At 42.2% G+C, this 18,736-nt stretch overlaps 1 protein-coding gene across 1 annotated transcript; it reads left to right on the top strand.

Moving 5' to 3' along the window:
• The first annotated feature begins 372 nt into the window (after positions 1–372).
• On the top strand, positions 373–3,976 carry LOC147612805 (pentatricopeptide repeat-containing protein At5g39350-like). The gene has a single exon (XM_086783444.1). It carries the CDS (start codon positions 969–971, stop codon positions 3,162–3,164), a length of 2,196 nt encoding a protein of 731 aa, XP_086639570.1. The 5' UTR covers positions 373–968; the 3' UTR covers positions 3,165–3,976.
• The last annotated feature ends 14,760 nt before the right edge of the window (positions 3,977–18,736 follow it).

Below are 18,736 nucleotides of genomic sequence, written 5' to 3'. Positions count from 1 at the left end.
GCGCAAGTCTTTGGGAGGGGAGGAGACATGTGGTTGTTGGAAGAGGGCCAAGTGTTGGGGTAGGGGTGAGGAACTACATGTTGGGGCAGAGAGAGAGAGAGAGAGAGAGAGAGAGAGAGAGGTATGTTGAGAGAAGAAAAATTAAATAACTAATATAATAACAAATAGAAATATCAGTATAAAATATATAAAATACAAATACATATAATAACAATATGTAAACATATAAATTAAACATACACACACACATACATATAAAATCTATACTAATATATTATAGTATAATACTATGTATATAATAATAATAATACATAAGTATAAATGAAAAAATTAAAGAGATATATATGTAGTAAATATATAACAAGCAAAAGCTTCATGCAGCAACCCTCATGTTCAACACACATGCGGCAGTGCTGTCTGGTCGTTGTGTCATCTTGCCTGCTACTCGGAGTGAGGCCGACCTCATAATGCTACTACACACTGGCTGGTGACATGGTTGTATTACCTAAAATTTGAATGCTGTATACCCTCCACTGTCCATGATCTGTTTGGGGCACCGTGCTGCACAACACGTTATTGCGCTCGATCATCTCCCCTTCGTGGGTATTTCTTTCTTTCTAGTCTGGAAACATGGAGGGCACGGGGTGGGGTGCATCTCATCACGTGTCTGGGCTTGGTCTATGTTCCTCCCATGCGAGTTCTGGAGTAGAACGGTTGGGACTGACCCATATCACCAATCTGGGTCTTTTTATTCTTTCTCTAAGGGCTCGGTTCCTTGTGATACTAGTAGCCACCATCATTAGCATGTCTCTCATGCTAGCTCATACATGGTGGCATCATACATGGCGGCAGCTGATGGCCATGCTGTAGGCATGATGTAGTGTGTTTTGTCATGTTAAAGAAGCCTTTATGTGATTCGCCATGTCAATGAAGCCACACCGATGTGTACATAAAAGCCGTCACAAGGCATGCTAGTCATTTTGGGCATGGCAAATGCGTTGTGGAGACCTTATTGGGTATTAAAGTGGCAGGGAAGGAGTCTCGTTTCTCAAGTTGCATCTAAGCTCAATCACAGCTGCATTCCTCCTCAATGGACGGTACACTCACGTGGAACGAGGTTTATTTCTGAACTTGCATTGAAGTCTAATCAAAGCTGCTTTGTGGAACCTCCTCCTAAGAAAGGACACACATCTAGCTTGGAGACTCCTTTCAATAGACTGCAATACATTGTAGATAAACTTGACCAAACAGGGGTGCAGGCAGATGTTTCTACATATGCTTCTCTACTGCGCTTATCTGCTCAAGTGAATGATCTTTCTTATGGCAAGCGTGTCCATAACCACATATTGCAAAGTGCGCGTGGAAGTAATAAATATTTGGGGAGCCTTGTCCTAAATATGTATATTAAGTGTGGAGCTCTTGAGGAAGCAGATGTCTGGTTTGAGAAAATGCGAGAACCAAATGTGCACTCTTGGAGTTTCATGATTGGGGCTTATGCTACATTGGAGGATGGGAAAAGATCTTGGCAACTATTTGAGAGAATGCAATGGGAAGGGATATTGCCGCAAAAGGTCACCTTTGCTTATGCCCTTTCTGTGTGTTGCAACCCAGCAGCTCTAGCCAGAGGCAAGCAGTTGCATACTCTGATCATTCATAGTAAATTTTCGTCTTGTTTTATAACGGGGACTGCCCTTGTGACCATGTATGCAAAGTGTGGCAGCCTGGCAGCCGCTCGAGGTGTTTTTGATCGGATGGTTGAACGAGATGTAGTCTCTTGGAATTCTATGATTGCAGCATATGCCCAACATGGGGATGGCCAAGAGGCCCTTCAGGTGTTTCATTTGATGCAGCAGGCAGGGTCAATTCCCAATAGATCCACATTTACCAGCATTCTTGATGCATGTGCTGGTCTCACAGCCTTAGTTGAAGGCAAGCGGGTCCATGATCACATCACATGTGCTGGATTAGAATCTGACATTGTTGTTGCAACGGCACTTGTGAACATGTATGGCAAGTGTGGCAGTCTGCATGATTCATGTAACATGTTCAACCAAATGACAGAGAGGGATGTAATCTTGTGGAATACCATGATTGCAGTGTATACTCAGCATGAACATCATGTCAACGCTCTCGAGCTCTTTGCCCAGCTGCAGAATGAAGGCTGGCTGGCTGATCAAGCCACCTTTGTCAGTATTCTCAATGCTTGTGCGAGTCAAGCAACCCTATATGAAGGCAAGAGGATGCATGCATATGCAATTTGGCTTAACTTTGAGCTGGGCATTGAGGTTGGGAGTGCCATTGTTAACATGTATGGAAGGTGCAGTGATATTAAAGAGGCAGAAAAAGTATTTAGCAGACTAGAGAGGAGGGATGTACTTACCTGGACTTCTATGATCGCAGCATATGCTCAGAATGAGCAAGGCAAGGAGGCCCTCCAACTGTTCAAGCAAATGCAAAAGGAAAGAGTGATCCCCGACAAGGTTGCTTTTCTCAGCATTCTTCCTGCTTATGCAAGCCAGGCAGCTGTTATTGAAGGCCAGTTAATGCATGCAATGCTATGTCATATTGGTCTAGAGTCTGATGTTGAAATCGTGAATGCCTTGATTACCATGTATGGAAAATGTGGTAGCCTGGAGATTGCACGCAAAATGTTTGATAAAATGCTACTGCGGGATGTGGTCTCATGGAATGCCATAATCGCAGCCTATGCACAGCATGGGTTTGGTAAGGAAGTTCTTCAGTTGTACAACCAGATGGGAAAGGAAGGCATCAGGCCTGACTGTGTCACATACGTGAGTGTTTTTTTAGCATGCAGCCATGCTGGTTTGTTGGAGGAAGGTCGTCGTTGTTTGGTCTCCATGACTCAAGAACATCGTATTGTGCCAACTTTAGAGCATTATAACTGTTTGATTGACCTCCTTGCCCGGGCCGGGCAGTTACATGAGGCAGAAAATCTACTCAAAACATTGCAACGTGAACCTACTTATGCACAATGGTTGACTTTGCTTGGAGCTTGCAGAAACCGACTAGATGTGGAACGAGGAGAACATGCTGCAACTCAAGCATTTAAACTGGATCCAAGCAACAGGTCACCATATCTCATACTTTCAAACATTTATGCTCTAGCTGGCAAGGTCAATGAAGCAGAAAAGGGTATCACATAGATTAGGATCAAGGCTTTTTTAAGAAGCAAAGGCCTTTGGAGCTAGCTCACTAAAGCCAAGCCGGCTGGATCATTCTTTTCAATGTTTAAGATACATAGATTAAAATGTAAGCAGAGGGGAAATATGGCGTCATCTAAGTAAACGAAATAGCTGGCCTTTTCTTTTAGGATTTTAGGAATTAGCAAATGTCCATTCAGCTGCAGCCATGCCAGAAGGCCCGCGATTGGGCTAGTCAGAGGGAGCACTAGTGTTCATGCGTGAGGGTTGTCTGAAAGAAAACATAGGACACAGGTTGCCCTTTTGAGGGTCAACACTTGACTGCCACAACCAGCAGCAAGGGACTAGCTCCATAAAAGGTCTTTAGAGTCCCACAGCAGTCATTCTTCCCATCTTTCAGCAGAGCAGCCCAGTAGGAGATCAAGCAGACCTAGCAGCATTGCTGCAGCTCTAGCTTCCCAGTGCAGCATGTCTGCAGCCTGATAGAGCATGCTCATATGATCCCAATGAGGTGTGGAGCCTTGAAACTGACACTTATTGGTGGGTATCTTCTCTCTGCGGGAGCCAGGGTGCACTTTTTCAGATCCAATCAGTTTAGACATTCAGCAGAGTACAGTCAATGTTCCCTGGTTCAAGTCGAGTGCACTGTAAGGATCTGGACGCAGCCAGCAGTTTGTAAGCATTGCTACCTTTCCTCAAATTTTGGGTGACTTGCATACATTTTCTTAACCCTGCTCTCTGAGCATAAGTTTACTGCCGTCCTTAGCAATTTTGCTAATTTTAATGCACTAAGATTGCCAAAGTATTTACAGTTCTGCCATAGCTACTTTACAATTGTATGAGAGCAGGCCTTGATAGCTTATTCTCAGCCAAAATTTTTTTTGGCTGTGGGGGGTGTTCTTTTTTAGGCTTGTGCGTCGAATAGAAAATCAAGGAAGAGAACATAGACTTGAAGAAAAATTGGCAATGCTTTTTTTTTCTTTTTTTGGCAAGGAAAGTCACACTCACACCCCCGAATACCAAAGGGGGTTACCATTCTTCGAAATATTTGCCAATCAGAAAGAGAAAATACACTCAAAGAAAAGATTGGCAAGACTTAACTAAAAAAAAAAAAGGAAGTCACGCTCACACCCCCAAATACCACAAGTGAGCCACTCGGAGCAAACACCCTGCATGGTTGTTGGAGAACTATGTGTTGTGGCAGTGTCGGGATCTTTGATGTCCATGGCAGCCAATGTCCCTGTACGAAAGATGATGAAGCTTTAAGGAGCTGGATTGCATGGTGTTGTCACATGAACGCGGAAGATGATATACTGGAGAGTGACCGGAATGTCATTGATGACAGCCAATGTGTGGATGTGGCAACCTTTGTGCTGCCCACACGCATTACCATGTGAACCCCTCTTGCAAGGAGTTGGTGTCCTCCATAGGTTTGAACTTACCACCTCGTGTTGGGAGTTCATGGGCTTTAACCGCTAGGCTATTGCCTTGGGGATACAAAAGATTGTAAAGCCTCAAGAATATACTCTTAGGGATCTAGAAAACAGAAGAAGCCTTTACAATGGTATTGAAGACCTAGCTAGCTTCATCTTGTGGATCAAGACGAAAATGTGTTAAGTATTTGAAGCAAGTGTTCTGCTATCTTGGTTTATTGCACTGGTTCAAAGTTCTTGTTTTACATTTAGAAAGTTAACTCATTTTTTTTTTTTTGCATTGCAATACATTCATTTCCCACCAAAAAAATCAAGGGACACATCACTCTGGATCTGCTCGGAAAGGAAGAAAAGCGACGATGCATGATTTCATACCATGAAATAGAGAAAGTAGGTTTCACAGTTTTCATCCTAAATTTTTGGAAAACACTTTCTTACGTGGTTTCTATAGACGTGCGTAACAGGCCTTAAAAAGCGGTGTGTGTTGTAATGAAATGTCTTAAAAGTGAGACCAAAATTCAATATACACCCTTGGATATAAAAAAATTTGAAGTCCAAGGTCGCGGCTGCCAAAGTCGTGCTGTTTAAAGTTCTCTTTTTTATTCTACAATGTTAGAATTGGAAGGGCCTCGATGTATATCGTTGTAGGTGGTTATGATGCAAAGATGGTCGCCTATGGTGGGCGACCCAAATATGTAATATATGTGAAGATTTTGTACTTATTATAGCAGTTTTATCAGGGTGACCCACTTAAATATTGCACGAACTTTACTGTGGAGATAAAGGAGACGGGTTTTGAAGGTGATGACATTCCAGGGCTCTTTGACTGAGGACCTGGAAGGAAGCTCAGCAAGTTGGTACCATTGATCGTCCCCAGGCGTAAGGAGGCGGCTACATTTTATAGGAAGTAGTGGAAATTTGGGCGGAGTGGTGTTTTGGAGGCAAAGAAGCTTTGCACAGATGCCTGGAGGTAATTAGCACAAAGACACAACCCCCATCTTGGGCTTCCAATCAATGGCGCACTAACTTAAGTCACGTCGCTACTAATTCGGTCCTTTCACACCAGCCTTTATTGTAAGTGACGTATCGATTTTTACTAACCTGTCCAGGGCTGCCCGTAGGTATAAGTGTTATAGAGGAGCCGCGTGCACCTTGGAGTTACTTAAAGTATAATATGGTTAAATTCATTAACCACACTAAACAATAATAAATAATATGGGTGCCAAATTTTGTTTGGGCATTAATTAATTAGATTGTGGAAGGTCAACCTTTTGGTCCCGAACCTTAGACAAAAAAACCTCAGGAAAAAAACCTTTGAAGCTTCGTGACTCTTCCTTTTGAGGTGGCTCTCTTTCTTGCATGATTTTGGCTACTCATTCGGGCTTTAAGACCTTAGGTAAGCCTAAGGTCTTAATTAATTAATTAACAGTGAATATGTCTACAATGAGTAAACAAGGATTCTAGAATTTCAATAATTTGATTTATAAATCTTACACATGATGTCCAAAATGTCATGAGAATGCATATTTGATATTGGCTAGTAGACTGAAAAATGGACAGAATGGGCCAACCTCCCCTTAATATAATTGCTATTATTAAAGGGAGTATTTTATACAAGCTTTGAGGGCCCCTTATGCTAGACTTCCAAAACATAGCTGACAAAGATAAATGAATATCCCAAAAGGAGATACCTCTCAAGGAGTAATTTGGGGAAAATTATCTGGGTCTTCTCTAAAAGAGACAAATCTCAAGATTTCATTTATCAACACATAGCACCCATAAAACTTCCATTGTATTCATACATTGCTTGACTTTCGTGTCCAAACTCAAGACTCTCTCTCTCTCTCTCTCTCTCTCTTTTCCTTTATATGTCGGCTCAGTCGCGTTGGGTACTACTTGTTGCCCAGGAGACAGTTACAAAGAAAAAGTTGTTATCCCAACAACACTCCTGATCATGATGGAATACAGTGGTGTTGCTGGAAGCCATTAGAGTTGAGTTGGCAGTCTGTCTCAACGGTTCACCCTTAGGAGTGGTTCACCCACCAACAACAAGCCCTTCTTTATACCTATATGTTGATGAGCATGAAGCAATCCACTTTAATATTTATTCAAAAGAGATAGAGCTAAATAGAGGAATGTATAAATGACACTAGATTGGGTCCCATCTACCTACGTAATGTCACCATTTGGCTGCCCAAGTGGACTTTCCTTGCTTCGTGCCAACGTAAGGGAGGCCAGGGAGCTTCTTGTCACTCATAGTGAGGCTAAGATTCGTGTCACCTACTTCATGTCATCAGTACGCCAGGATTCGTGTCACCTACATGAGGCCAAGCTTTTTGTCGCGGGTGGTAATGTGGCCCCTCTATCTAGGGAGCCTAGTTTAGGCTCCATTGAGCCAATTCCGTGCTCTGGAAGACCTGCTATTTACATGTTCCAATAATGAGAGATATATCCATTGCATAGTCGCATGTGCACACATCTCTGATGTTGCTGGAAACTGGTTTTATGTGACTTGTTTTCGTGCAATTGCTTGCTATCATATTGATCATTAGTAGCATATAAGAGTGACATATCGAGTACATATGGACCATGGCATCTTGTTCTTGAGAATGTGCATGAACATGCTAGTTTTTTGATGTGTATATCCATAGGATTTCAATAAGTTTACATAAGTTTTTGATGATAAGAGTTTTGGTGAGGAGTCTAGATAGCCAAGTAATGGTCGATTTGTTTGGCACAAAAAAAAACAATTTACTCACTTATTTTCACTTCTTAAAGAAAATGAACTACACCCATAGATTATTAATGGCAAACCTCCTTACATGGTTGATCCACTTGTGGTACTAATTTTCCCCTAAACTATTCAAATACTCTCCAATGGTGTTTTTTCTTCACAAAATGAAAATCTAATAAACCCTTGGTAACAATGAAAACATCCAATTATGATTTAGAAAAGAAAGGCAAGCTACTATTCAAAATAATTGGATCTAGCATTCACCTTCTAATACTTTTTATAGGAGTTGATCTTCTCGACTTATAACCATTAAATTAAGAAATTAATACTATGTCCAAGGTAATTGGCATGGATTCCATGCATGTCCAAATGATTGCATTCTATTTCACCATGAGTTTGAGGATGCTACCACATCAATTTAGGCAAAACTTGTAAGGCAACAATATTATTTCTTCAAGGAGATTGAGGCATCATATTAAGGATACAACACATGTTTCACGTGCAATTCAATAGCTAGTACAATGTCATGGTATTGAACAAATCATTCCATTGATGGTATCACAATGGTTCTTGTCTATTGTTATATACGGACCCATATAGTTGAGAGATGTTAAATAGTTGGCAGAGGAGCCTTCACACTTGTAAATTTGGTTGGAAATGGATGATGTGAATCCATTTGTATTGTGTTTTATATCATGGTTCCAAATAGATGGTAGCATTGGTGTATTATGATATTGCCCTATAGTTGAGTATTAAGAAGCGACACCTCATGCTTACCCTTTTCATGTGAGGGAAATTTAACGTTAAGAATATGGATGCATACATGGCACAATTGATAGAGAAGCTCCAAGTACTGTGGGAAGGCATTCATGTGCATGAATATGTCTAGATCTCCTAGAAGAGTGGATATCATTATTAAGGAAGTTTCAATGTGGATCATGCATGAGTATGGCAAGTGCGTAAGTTAAAAGTCTCAAATGGATGCTTTTAATTTCAAACTTTAAGAATTTTTGCTTTCTTGGAAAATCTTGTTTTTTTATACAAAAATCTTACTAGTGGTTTTCATGTAGGCCCAATTTACGGTATGTGCTTAGATGCATGCTATTCTCCACGTCTTAAGAAGATGGTATTTGCGAGCCATATTTGAATATCCCCCATGGAAACATTCTTGTATGAGATGGTGCCATTGGTCAAAAACCATATTCAAGAGAAAGTGATTGGCTAAAGTCATGTTGGAGAATGGATTGTGAACAACCTTCACATAGGATAAAGAGGATTTACATCTTTTATCAGCTCTCTTCTAAGGTGAAATTATCATGGATACTATGTACATATCCAAGAATGTAGAATGGGAAGTGTCATTTGGAAGCGGATGCATGAGATGATTTAAAGGAGGTATCAAAGTCAAAGATGTGGGGTCAAACTTCATTTTGCAAGAAAAGTGGTGCTACCCAAGTTTCTTGGGTTTTATCCAAGAGGGAAAAATGGCTTTAGTAAAAGAATAACATGTGCTTGTGTGAGTCATGGCTAACTTTTTTTCAAGAGAGTCGAGCAAGTTAGTGTTATCAACCTTCTGTCTTCCATGCTTGATTATTATGGGACCATTTACCATGTTTATTTAATGCCCAATGGTTATCTTCGATAATGGAACCAATGCAACTGTCAAAGAGATAGAAGTAGCTATGAATTCACAAAGTTATGTATAGATCACAGTCGTACGCTTGTGTTACCACAATAATGCAAATAGGGAAATCACGTTAACGCTACACAATAATGCAACTGTCAAAGAGATAGAAGTAGCTATGAATTCACAAAGTTATGTATAGATCACAGTCGTACGCTTGTGTTACCACAATAATGCAAATAGGGAAATCACGTTTTCAATAAATGTACATGTCAGAGTTTAGACAATGTATTCTCCATAAGCATGTTTAATAATGGATATGTAATATTGGTCATAATAGGGAAATCATGTTAACACTACACAATTTGCCAATAATTGTACATGTTATAGTTTAGACAATATTTTCTTCATAAGCATGTTTAATAATGGATATGTAATATTGGTCATAATAGGTAATCATTCATCCGAATGGTTCAAAGACTTCACATAGTGGTACATGATTCAAGTTACTCCTCAAAGTAAGAAAATCTTTAAGGACAAGGATGTCAAGGACCAGATGCCTACTTTGCAAGTAAATAGCATCACTACTTGCAAACAATAAGCCAAAGTCATCTCAAAGGTATGATATTGTTGTAGTTGATAATGATGAAGTTTGATTAAGAGGAAACTTCTATGTTATCTAGTCAATCCACCCTAAGCATATTGTCAACCCCAACATATGCAAAATTTAGAATAATAGAGAATATAGGAGATTTAGAAATAGCACTAGAAGTAGAGTTGTTTGGAGTGATGAACGTATTTTGGGATGAACAAATTCATGAATCTTTATGTCTTGTCAGTTTGTCTTCTTGATTTGTTCATCTTTGTACTTGATTTGATTTATTCTTGATTTGTTCATCTTTGTACTTGATTTGATTTATTCTTCTTATTTCTTGAAAATATGATGAGTTTTAAGCATATATACTTGCTATAGCCTAAGTTTACTCTTTTGTTTTGTATCACACTAACAAATTGCTATGGTCAAAGTATACCCTTTTGTTTTGTCACACCAACAAATTGCTCTTGCTATTACAATCATGATATTTTCCATGATATTAACCCCACGATATCATTCATGGTAAATTTTTATTGGTAACCATGGGTTACACTAACAAATTCCTCATGCTATTACAATCATGATATTTTCCATGATATTAACCACCCACGATATCATTCATGTTAAATTTTTGTTCGTAACCATGGGTTAAACCAAGGGTAGTATTGTACACAGACTAAAAGGTTTGTGTTTGTGTGTGTTCCATGATATTATCCATGATATCAAACATGGTAAATGTGTGTTGGCTAAGGGTAATCTTGTACAGAGACTAAAAGATTTGTCTTTTTAGATGAGGAAAGATTTGTGTTTACGTCTTCTAGATGATGAAAGGTGGGTACATTTTGTGTGTAGAGTAAACATAGAGAATGACCTTATTATTATTATTATCCATGATATCAAACATGGTAAATGTGTGTTGGCTAAGGGTAATCTTGTACAGAGACTAAAAGATTTGTCTTTTTAGATGAGGAAAGATTTGTGTTTACGTCTTCTAGATGATGAAAGGTGGGTACATTTTGTGTGTAGAGTAAACATAGAGAATGACCTTATAAATCTAAATAGAGAGCTATGCACTTTATTTATAGTAAACTGGTTTAGAGACATGGTCGTCGCCTATAAAATGATATGTCCATCATCTCTTTGCCTAACCTATAGTGTAAATCACAGCTCCTTTAAGAAACACTACTTCAAATAGTATGGTAATTCCTTTAAAAAAGATAATATTTTTAGGTTAATAGTGTACATTTCTAGGGAAAAAAATGTGATCAACATACTTCTTAGGTCTTTAATTGTAAATAAGTAGTTTTTTTTCAAAGGATAAAGTCCAAATTTATGAATTCTAGAATATAGAATATATATATATATATATATACACACACACACACATACTTTTTTGTTGGAGTTTTATTAACATTGTTAATCCTAACATACTACCTTGCACACAAGAGAGAGAGAGAGAGAGAAGAAGAAGAAGAAGAAGAAGAAGAAGAAGAAGAAGAAGAAGAAGAAGAAGAAGAGAAAACAACATGCAAGGGTCGAGTTTGGAGATGTGCACTCAGCCAAACCTAATGAGGGTTAACTCCTCGATGTGAAGCCTCTAGGGGCTCACTCCACCTCTACTTGTGTCACCCAAGTAGAGATTCAAGTGCTGGGTAGAGAGCAAGAAGGAGGGAGCTATGGAAAGCTCAACCTTCACTCATGCATGCAAGAGGGACCTTGGTAGAGAGCAGAGAGAGGGGAGAGGAGAGGAGAAGCTAGATCATCACCATCCCTACAAGCATACACACCAACAATCAAGCATGCAAGCCAACAACAAGCAAGCATACATCCACAAGCTCATGAGAGAGAGAGAGAGAGAGAGAGAGAGAGAGAGAGAGAGAGAGAGAGGCAAAACTCCAATGAGACTAATGGGATTGTCCCCTTTCAAATTTCAGAAAATGTCTTATATACAAGAGCTCTTAGTTTACAATGGCAGGCCGCCCATTTACAATTGGGGGCCCAAAACTACTCTTCCTAGCTCTATGTATAACTCTTTCTAGCATTACACAAGCGTAAGCTCGGTCATCCCATGTATCTTTTTACATTAAGTGCTTTGTGCGGTTACAAAAGATGAGTTATAATGAGCGTAGCCACGCTTGAAGAGTAATGTTAAGTAGAGTGGTTAACATACCCCCTTCCTAATTTAGGTCTGTCCTTGGAGCTGTCCAAATCTAGCGGTAGTAGATCGAATAGGTGCGGATAAAGTTGCAACGCGAGGTAGAAGTAGGGGGTGCTCGATGGAAGACTCGATAGCTCATCCAAAATGTAGTCTCCATCATATCCTCGAATGTTTGGAGGCACTAGGCAGGCATCCATATGATGCGCTCATAGCAGCTAAAAATTTTCTTGAGTGTCAGCTCTTTGTTGATGTTGAAAGCCAAGCCTTGCATGCCTTCATGGTAGTGGTCCTAGTCAAGGAATGCCTCCATCAGCGTGATGATCAAGTTGAAGAATCTGATCGTTGCTACCATAGCTGGGTCTGGGACCTAATCATATCTTTGGATGAACTCGTGGTGGAAGCACTTAATCATGGTCTCTTCCGTGCAAGGCTGTTAGGGTGTTGGAGGAGCGAACCACAGAAAGTTAAACTGTAGCTTTGGGTTCTTTTGTTGCTCCTCGTGGAAGAGGTTCCAAGGTCACCTTCTTCGGATCAGCAAGCACTCTTGGTTGATACGAAGAGGGCGTGGCGCCTTGCAGTACGTCTCCCAAATGAACGACTTCAGTAGAAATGGGTGTCTCTAGGCCAGCTGCTTGCCCATGAGATCAAAAGTGATGGAGCGAGTAGCGGCGGGTGGCCGATAGTAGCCTCCTCGCTGTCGGGGTGGATGCTCCTTGGCACCATGTGTGATGCTCGGCTTCTATGTACAGAAACAGGACATGGATGTCCATGATGTGATCCGTGATGTGAGTGAACGGCACTGCCTAGAGTTGTCGACGACTGAGTAGGATTTAGATGGCATGCTTAAACTCCGTTCTATCGAGAGGGTCCCACCAATTGAGTGGATTGATCAAAGGTCGGCTTCCTCACGCTTGAGTGGTGGCGGCGATGGAATTTTGTCTTCTTTCAAAGGTGGGGGGAGGGGTGATTAGTTGATGATGAGGGTGGAGAGGGAGGCGATGAAGAGGCACCCGAAGGGCTGGCGTGAAGCACGGGGGGAGGCTTTGCTGATGTTGAAGGTAAATCGGTTAGGGCTGTCTGCATGCTTAAATTCAAGGATAAGGATGGTGGTGAGGGTGGGGTTGGTGAGGGAGGTGGGGTGGGAAAACGTAGTGGTGGAGATGATTGGGACGGGAAGAAGGGGAGGGTTGAGGTGCCAAATGCGGGTGGGGGTGGCAGTGGTTGGGTGCTGGTGCTTGGATGAGAGGGACTATTGATGTGGGGGAAATGAGGGCGATGGGGGTGGAGGTGGTTGTGCCCCTTGGTTGTCGTCACATCCGTCATGGCCGTCATGGTCGTTGTTGCCCTGTGACCTTAGTTTTTGGAATCTTCTGGGCCATGCAATCTAAAAAATGCTCTCACCTCTGCAGCTTCCTTAGGTGTAAAGTCCATTGAGAAGGCCACGTGCAAGTCATCAAACTAGATGATTCCCGTGGCTTCCATTACTTCCATTTGTACATGGCATCGTTGGTAGAGGATGAGAATGCCAGCTATACGGAGTACGGAGGGAGTTCGTCGAGCGGAGGGAGCGGTAGGAAGCATCGACTATGTGGAAACCCCTATGGTGGAGATGTTGAAGAGAGTCAACTATCCTTTCTGAGGAGTAGGGGTATGGCCACAAGCCATACCCCTACCTCTTAGTCCCTGATGGCCACAAGCCATCAGGGACTAAGAGGTCAATGACATCAGCTAGTTCTGTTGGTTGGCCGAAGTGGAGTAGGCGACATCGGCTGATGAGGGTGGCTTGGAGAGGGTGGGTAGGGAGCTTGTAGAAGATCTGGGGGTGGGTGAAAGAGATGAGCCCTTGGAAGAAGAAGAGAGGTAAGAGGGTGATGATTGGAGAGGTGAGCTTGGTGGGTAGGGAGCTTGTAGAAGATCTGGGGGTGGGTGAAAGAGATGAGCCCTTGGAAGAAGAAGAGAGGTAAGAGGGTGATGATTGGAGAGGTGAGCTTGGTGAGGATATAACTATAGGATGTGTGGGAGAGTGGGTCATCCAGAAAAATGTTATGTTGGGAGCACGTTAAGGCGGACACTATAATAGTGGAGGTCAAGGAGCTGGAAGGGGTTCTGTGGGGGGAGGGAGAGGAGGGACAGCTCCATTTCCATATCCATGAGTGCATACACCTTCTTTTTTGTTGCACTAGAGGAAGGGGAAGATGGTGTTGGTGGGGGCTGTGCTCCTTTGGCCTCGGTTGCATCTAGTGTGGCCTCCATCTCACGGAGTGTCTCCTTTGAGATTTACTTGTAATGTTGGAAATCGAGCTAGGTCTTTGTGAGTTCCTCTTCTGTAGCAGTAACTTGGTGCTGGGAGTCTCTCTCGCGAAAGCCAAAGATAGGTCGTTGTGGGCTCTTTGTGCAGCTTCTTAAGCTTGCTGGGGTTTTGCTGGAGCTCTATGATGGGGGAGAGTGCCTCCTCGAGGTGCTGCTGCTTCTCATCGATCATGTTCTAGAGATGGAGGTTGTTGAGATTGGTGGTGTACAAGTCTTCAGCGATCTGCCTCTCCTGAGCTTTGGCCAGTTACATTTCCCATTAGGCCATGAATGCCACCTCTTGTTGGGTGGTATATACAATATGTCATTTACATAATGAGCTCTCGGGCCATATGAGAGAATCCCAGTGTAAAGTTTGGTATTGCTCCATGGGCCACATGTACACTCTCAGCATATGCTTAGCTTGACTGGAAGCTCCCTGTTCTGGCCCAATCGAAGAGTCTCTAGTGTGTTGAAATGAGTTGAGTGAGGAGAAGAGGGGCTTGCTTTTGTGTAGTGAGAAGGAAAATCAGCTGAGCTATCTGGGGGCGGGGTTTTAAAAAGTTTCTGATCAAAGAAGGCCTATTTCTACCTTTCCTCCTCAGCTACTTTGTGCCTTGCTTCTTTAGCTTCTTGCTTCTCTTGTGTAGGGCCTTGGCTGGGCAGTGGGGGAACTGGCTTCTTTCCCTTGGGGTTCTGGGGTTGACGGTGTTTTTTTGGCGGTAGTTGGGGAGAGGATGGTGGTGAAGGCATAGAAATTGGGACGGCGTTTGGCCCACTAAGCTGGATGGCCCTCGGAAGCTCCTCCCACCCGGCAGCATGGTAAGAGGAATTTGGTGAGGAGTGTGGCTGCTGTTTCGCAAGCTTCCCCTGAGGTTACAGTGCCCTCGCTGGCATGACTAGCTCTTTCTATGTGATGTTGGCCCATTCGACTCCGTCTTTGTTTGTTGCACCTCTGAAAGAGCCCTTAGTTAACTTGGGGGCATTGGTTAGCTGCATGTAAGGTTGGTCAAGTCAGGGGAGCTGGAGGGCGTCTCGGATAAAATCCATGCTCGAGTGCACACTTTGCGGCTTCCCTTCATTGTCGAGCACTTCACTTGTGTGCGAGTTGGCATCATAAGTTTCTATAAAATATAGGCAGTTATATAGGTCTCTAGCCCCCATGGCTCCATTTTTGTGGCAGATCTCCTAGCCCCAGCTACTCTAGATGTGTGACGACTGCAGGGTTGGCTCTCCAACTACCCTGTAGCATGGCCTTGTGAAATAAAGGAGCTTGTGCTTGACTTTATGGTTATTCTTCATTAAGGAGTACATGGTATGGCCATTGACTTGCTTCACGAGCAGCTCCCCGAGATGTGAAAGCTATGTGGGGTGGCACGCATATTCCTCGAAGCGTCCCCCCACCCCCCCGCCCCAGCGAGCGCGCTTCTTCCCTTCCTGAGGGTAGGGTGGTGGAGGACCTCCATGGAGGAGTCCGAGGTGTCGGCCATGGGTGATAGAGGATGGGAGCACAAGAGGGCTTGAGAGAAAAATTGGCAAGAGTTTGGTTACATTGAAAGCTGAAAGTGTGGAAATGAGGGGGTGGGGCCCATATATATAGTTTTCCAGAAGGATACGACCGTGGAAACTTCAATGGTATGGGCGTGGCATCCGCAGCGAACGAGTGTGGCAACTTGAATTGAATGAGCATGGCAATTGGGCTTGTATTTGGTACGGGCGACGTGCCAGTAGAACGGGCATACCAAGTGTTGAGGATGGAATGGGTGTGGAAGTTCATTTTGATGATGGAACAGCCGTGGCACTTAATTTGGGGGAATGGTACGACCGTGGCACATTCAGAACGGCCATGGCATCTTGAATGTTGAATGGGATGATCATGGCATTTCACTTAGATGTTGTATAGTCGTGGCAGTTGTTAGAACGGGCATACCAATTGGGTTTGTATTTGGTACGGGCGGTGGCAGTTGTTAGAACGGGCATGCCAAGTGTTGTTGAGGATGGAATGGGCGTGGAAGTTTGTTTTGATGATGGAACAGCTGTGGCACTTCATTTGGATAGTCATGGCATTTTCAGAACGGTTGTGGCAATTGTGTAGTTCTGAATGGCCGCGACCGTGGAGGCAAAGGGGGACGTAAATGGTACGGTCATGGCACTTTTTTTTGGGGAATAGTATGGCCGTATGCTCTGGGATGGTACAGGCGTACACTTCTCATGGAGCGGATAGCACAGGTGTACGCTTCCTGAAGGACACAAGCATGGCTTTAAGAAGGAACGGGCATGCGATTTTGGATGGAGAAGGTTTGGCTGTGGTGGCAGGTGAATGGTATGGGCATGGCAAGTTTGCCCCATAGGTGTATGCTTTAGATAGGACAATTGGTATGGGCGTGGCACAAATGGAACGGCCGTATGCTTTTTGGAGCTGGGGCAAAAGAGAATGACATGGGCGTGGCAAAACTGACATGGATGTTGGCAAATGAGATGAATACTTTGGAACGAGCATACCCTTCAGGAAGGAACGGCTGTGACACAAATGGAACGACCGTGGCACTATCAAATTTCAGAGATTTTTTAGAGAATTTAAGGCTACAGTCCTGATTGCCACCTACTATATTCCTTGACAGTGCAACTGTACCCACTTGGTCAATTGCAAATGAATGCACTTTATGCTCACTTAATGTAAATATTCTATTTTTAATGCTAACTACCACATTCAAGGCTGGAGATTTCCTAAGATTTGGCCAGAGAGAATGCTACGGGTGTGGCACATTTGCCATGGCCGTGGCCTGTGAAAGGAACGTCCGTTCGCTTCTCAGAAAAGTCTATAGAATGTGATTTCTGCCTTGTTTCCTCCTTAGATTCTTGCAATTTCAGGTATCTTCCCAATAATTTTTTAGATTTTTGATTTAATAGAGAGGTAGAGCTAGTCTCAAGCTATCTATTGATGCCTACAATGCTTAAAGAACCCTAACTAATTAAGATTAATTTGCTAACTAAGCCATGGTGCAAACTTAATGAAAGAAGAACAAAAATAAAAAATTTGCATGAATGTCAAGGGCAAAGATTGAACACTTACTAGCTTCTCCCGCACTCGGTGAAGACCTTAATGCTCCAATGCTCCGGTTGACCTCCATGGCTCCATGGAATCACCATCAAACAAGAAAAAACAATCTCAAACATAAGCAAACAACCAGTGGATTTGCACTCCTACCGGGCCAAAAGAGGACTCTAGCAAATGAACTAAGTGGAGGACCCTAACCTAAATGCAATCCCTAGCAGGGGCACCAAAGATGTTAATCCTAACATACTACCTTGCACACGAGAGAGAGAGAGAGAGAGAGAGAGAGAGAGAGAGAGAGAGAGAGAGAGAGAGAGAGAGAGAGAGAGAGAGAGAGAGAGAGAGAGAAACAACATGCAAGGGTCGAGTTCAGAGACTCCAACTCTAGTTGTGTCACCCAAGTAGAGATTCCACCTCTAGTTGTGTCACCCAAGTAGAGATTCAAGTGCTAGGTAGAGAGCAAGGAGGGAGTTTTGGAAAGCTTGGTCATCCCATGTCTCTTTTTACATTAAATACTTTGTGCAGTTATAAAAGATGAGTTATAATGAGAGTAGCCACGCTTGAAAAGTAATGTTAACTAGAGTGGTTAGCAAACATCGTCATGTCCATCTCTTCTATAGCAAATAGGAATAGTAAATAGGTGTTGACCATGCTACCTTATGCTTGGGACTCTAAGGGCCTTTTAAGACAGCCCCACCTATTATCAAATCTTCTTATTTGATATATGAGATGATAATTTCATCCATGACTTCTCTCAATTTAACTTACTTATGATAATTTCATCCATGACTTCTCTCAATTTAACTTACTTAAAAAAGGAGAAGCAAACCATCATGTCAATAAAATATATCTATAACTATTGATATTAAAAACAAATCCAAATATGTTTTTAAGAATTATTATCACACATTAAACTTTTCATATCAACTCTATAATGAGTTTTAATTATGTAGTAAATTTAGATAGAAGCAACTCAAGCTTATATTGAAAAATATATAACTTGAATGTACCTCAAAAAATTAAAAGGCAATATGGGATAATTAAGGAGTGTATAATAACATTTTTGTGAGATTACTAGGGTTGAGATTGAGCCAAGTTTCCCAAGTGTGAGCTTAATGAGTTTTATCTTTAGTACTGCAATTATGTTTCTACAAGAATGTAACCACTTTGAGTGTTCTTTAATATTATCCACACTCTATCTATTTTTTCAATTGTGCTTGTGATAAATCCAATTATGTATTTCAATAGAAATAAATCAGGCTAGGTTGCTAAAATTGTTTAGAAGCAGCTTCTATTTTTAAGCTTGTTGTAAACATGCATAAAAGTTTCCTGATGAAATAAGAGATCAAAATAGGTGGAAAATCACTTTGATTAGAAGTATAAAGCTGTAGAGATCACTGATGGCTTTTGGATTACAAAGTCTCATCACCAAAGTATCACAATTTGTGAGATATTAACTCTTGGGGGCTTGGGGCTGAGGTGGGGGTTGTGGCTAGTCTTGGGTCCCTAGCTGAGATTTGGGTAATTGGTGGTACTTGGGCAAGGGTTTAGGCATGGCCTCATGCTCGGACTCATCGTTAGGCCAGGTAATTGGTGGGATTTAGACAAGGGTTGAGGAAGGGCCTCATCATGCTGGGACTCATCATCCAGTGGTGGCATATGTGTTCTTGGTCTCGTCATTCGGTGG

The sequence above is a fragment of the Cibotium barometz genome, chromosome 45 (genome assembly GCF_041138505.1).
Source record: "Cibotium barometz isolate CiBa-2024 chromosome 45, ASM4113850v1, whole genome shotgun sequence".
In the NCBI taxonomy this organism is placed as follows: Eukaryota; Viridiplantae; Streptophyta; class Polypodiopsida; order Cyatheales; family Cibotiaceae; genus Cibotium; species Cibotium barometz.
Note: the sequence above shows the minus strand (reverse complement) of the source record. Positions and strands in the feature narration are given on the sequence as shown.

Coding starts and splice junctions, on each gene's coding strand:
- LOC147612805 (XM_086783444.1), top strand. CDS start 969: ATGCTAGTCATTTTGGGCATGGCAAATGCGTTGTGGAGACCTTATTGG.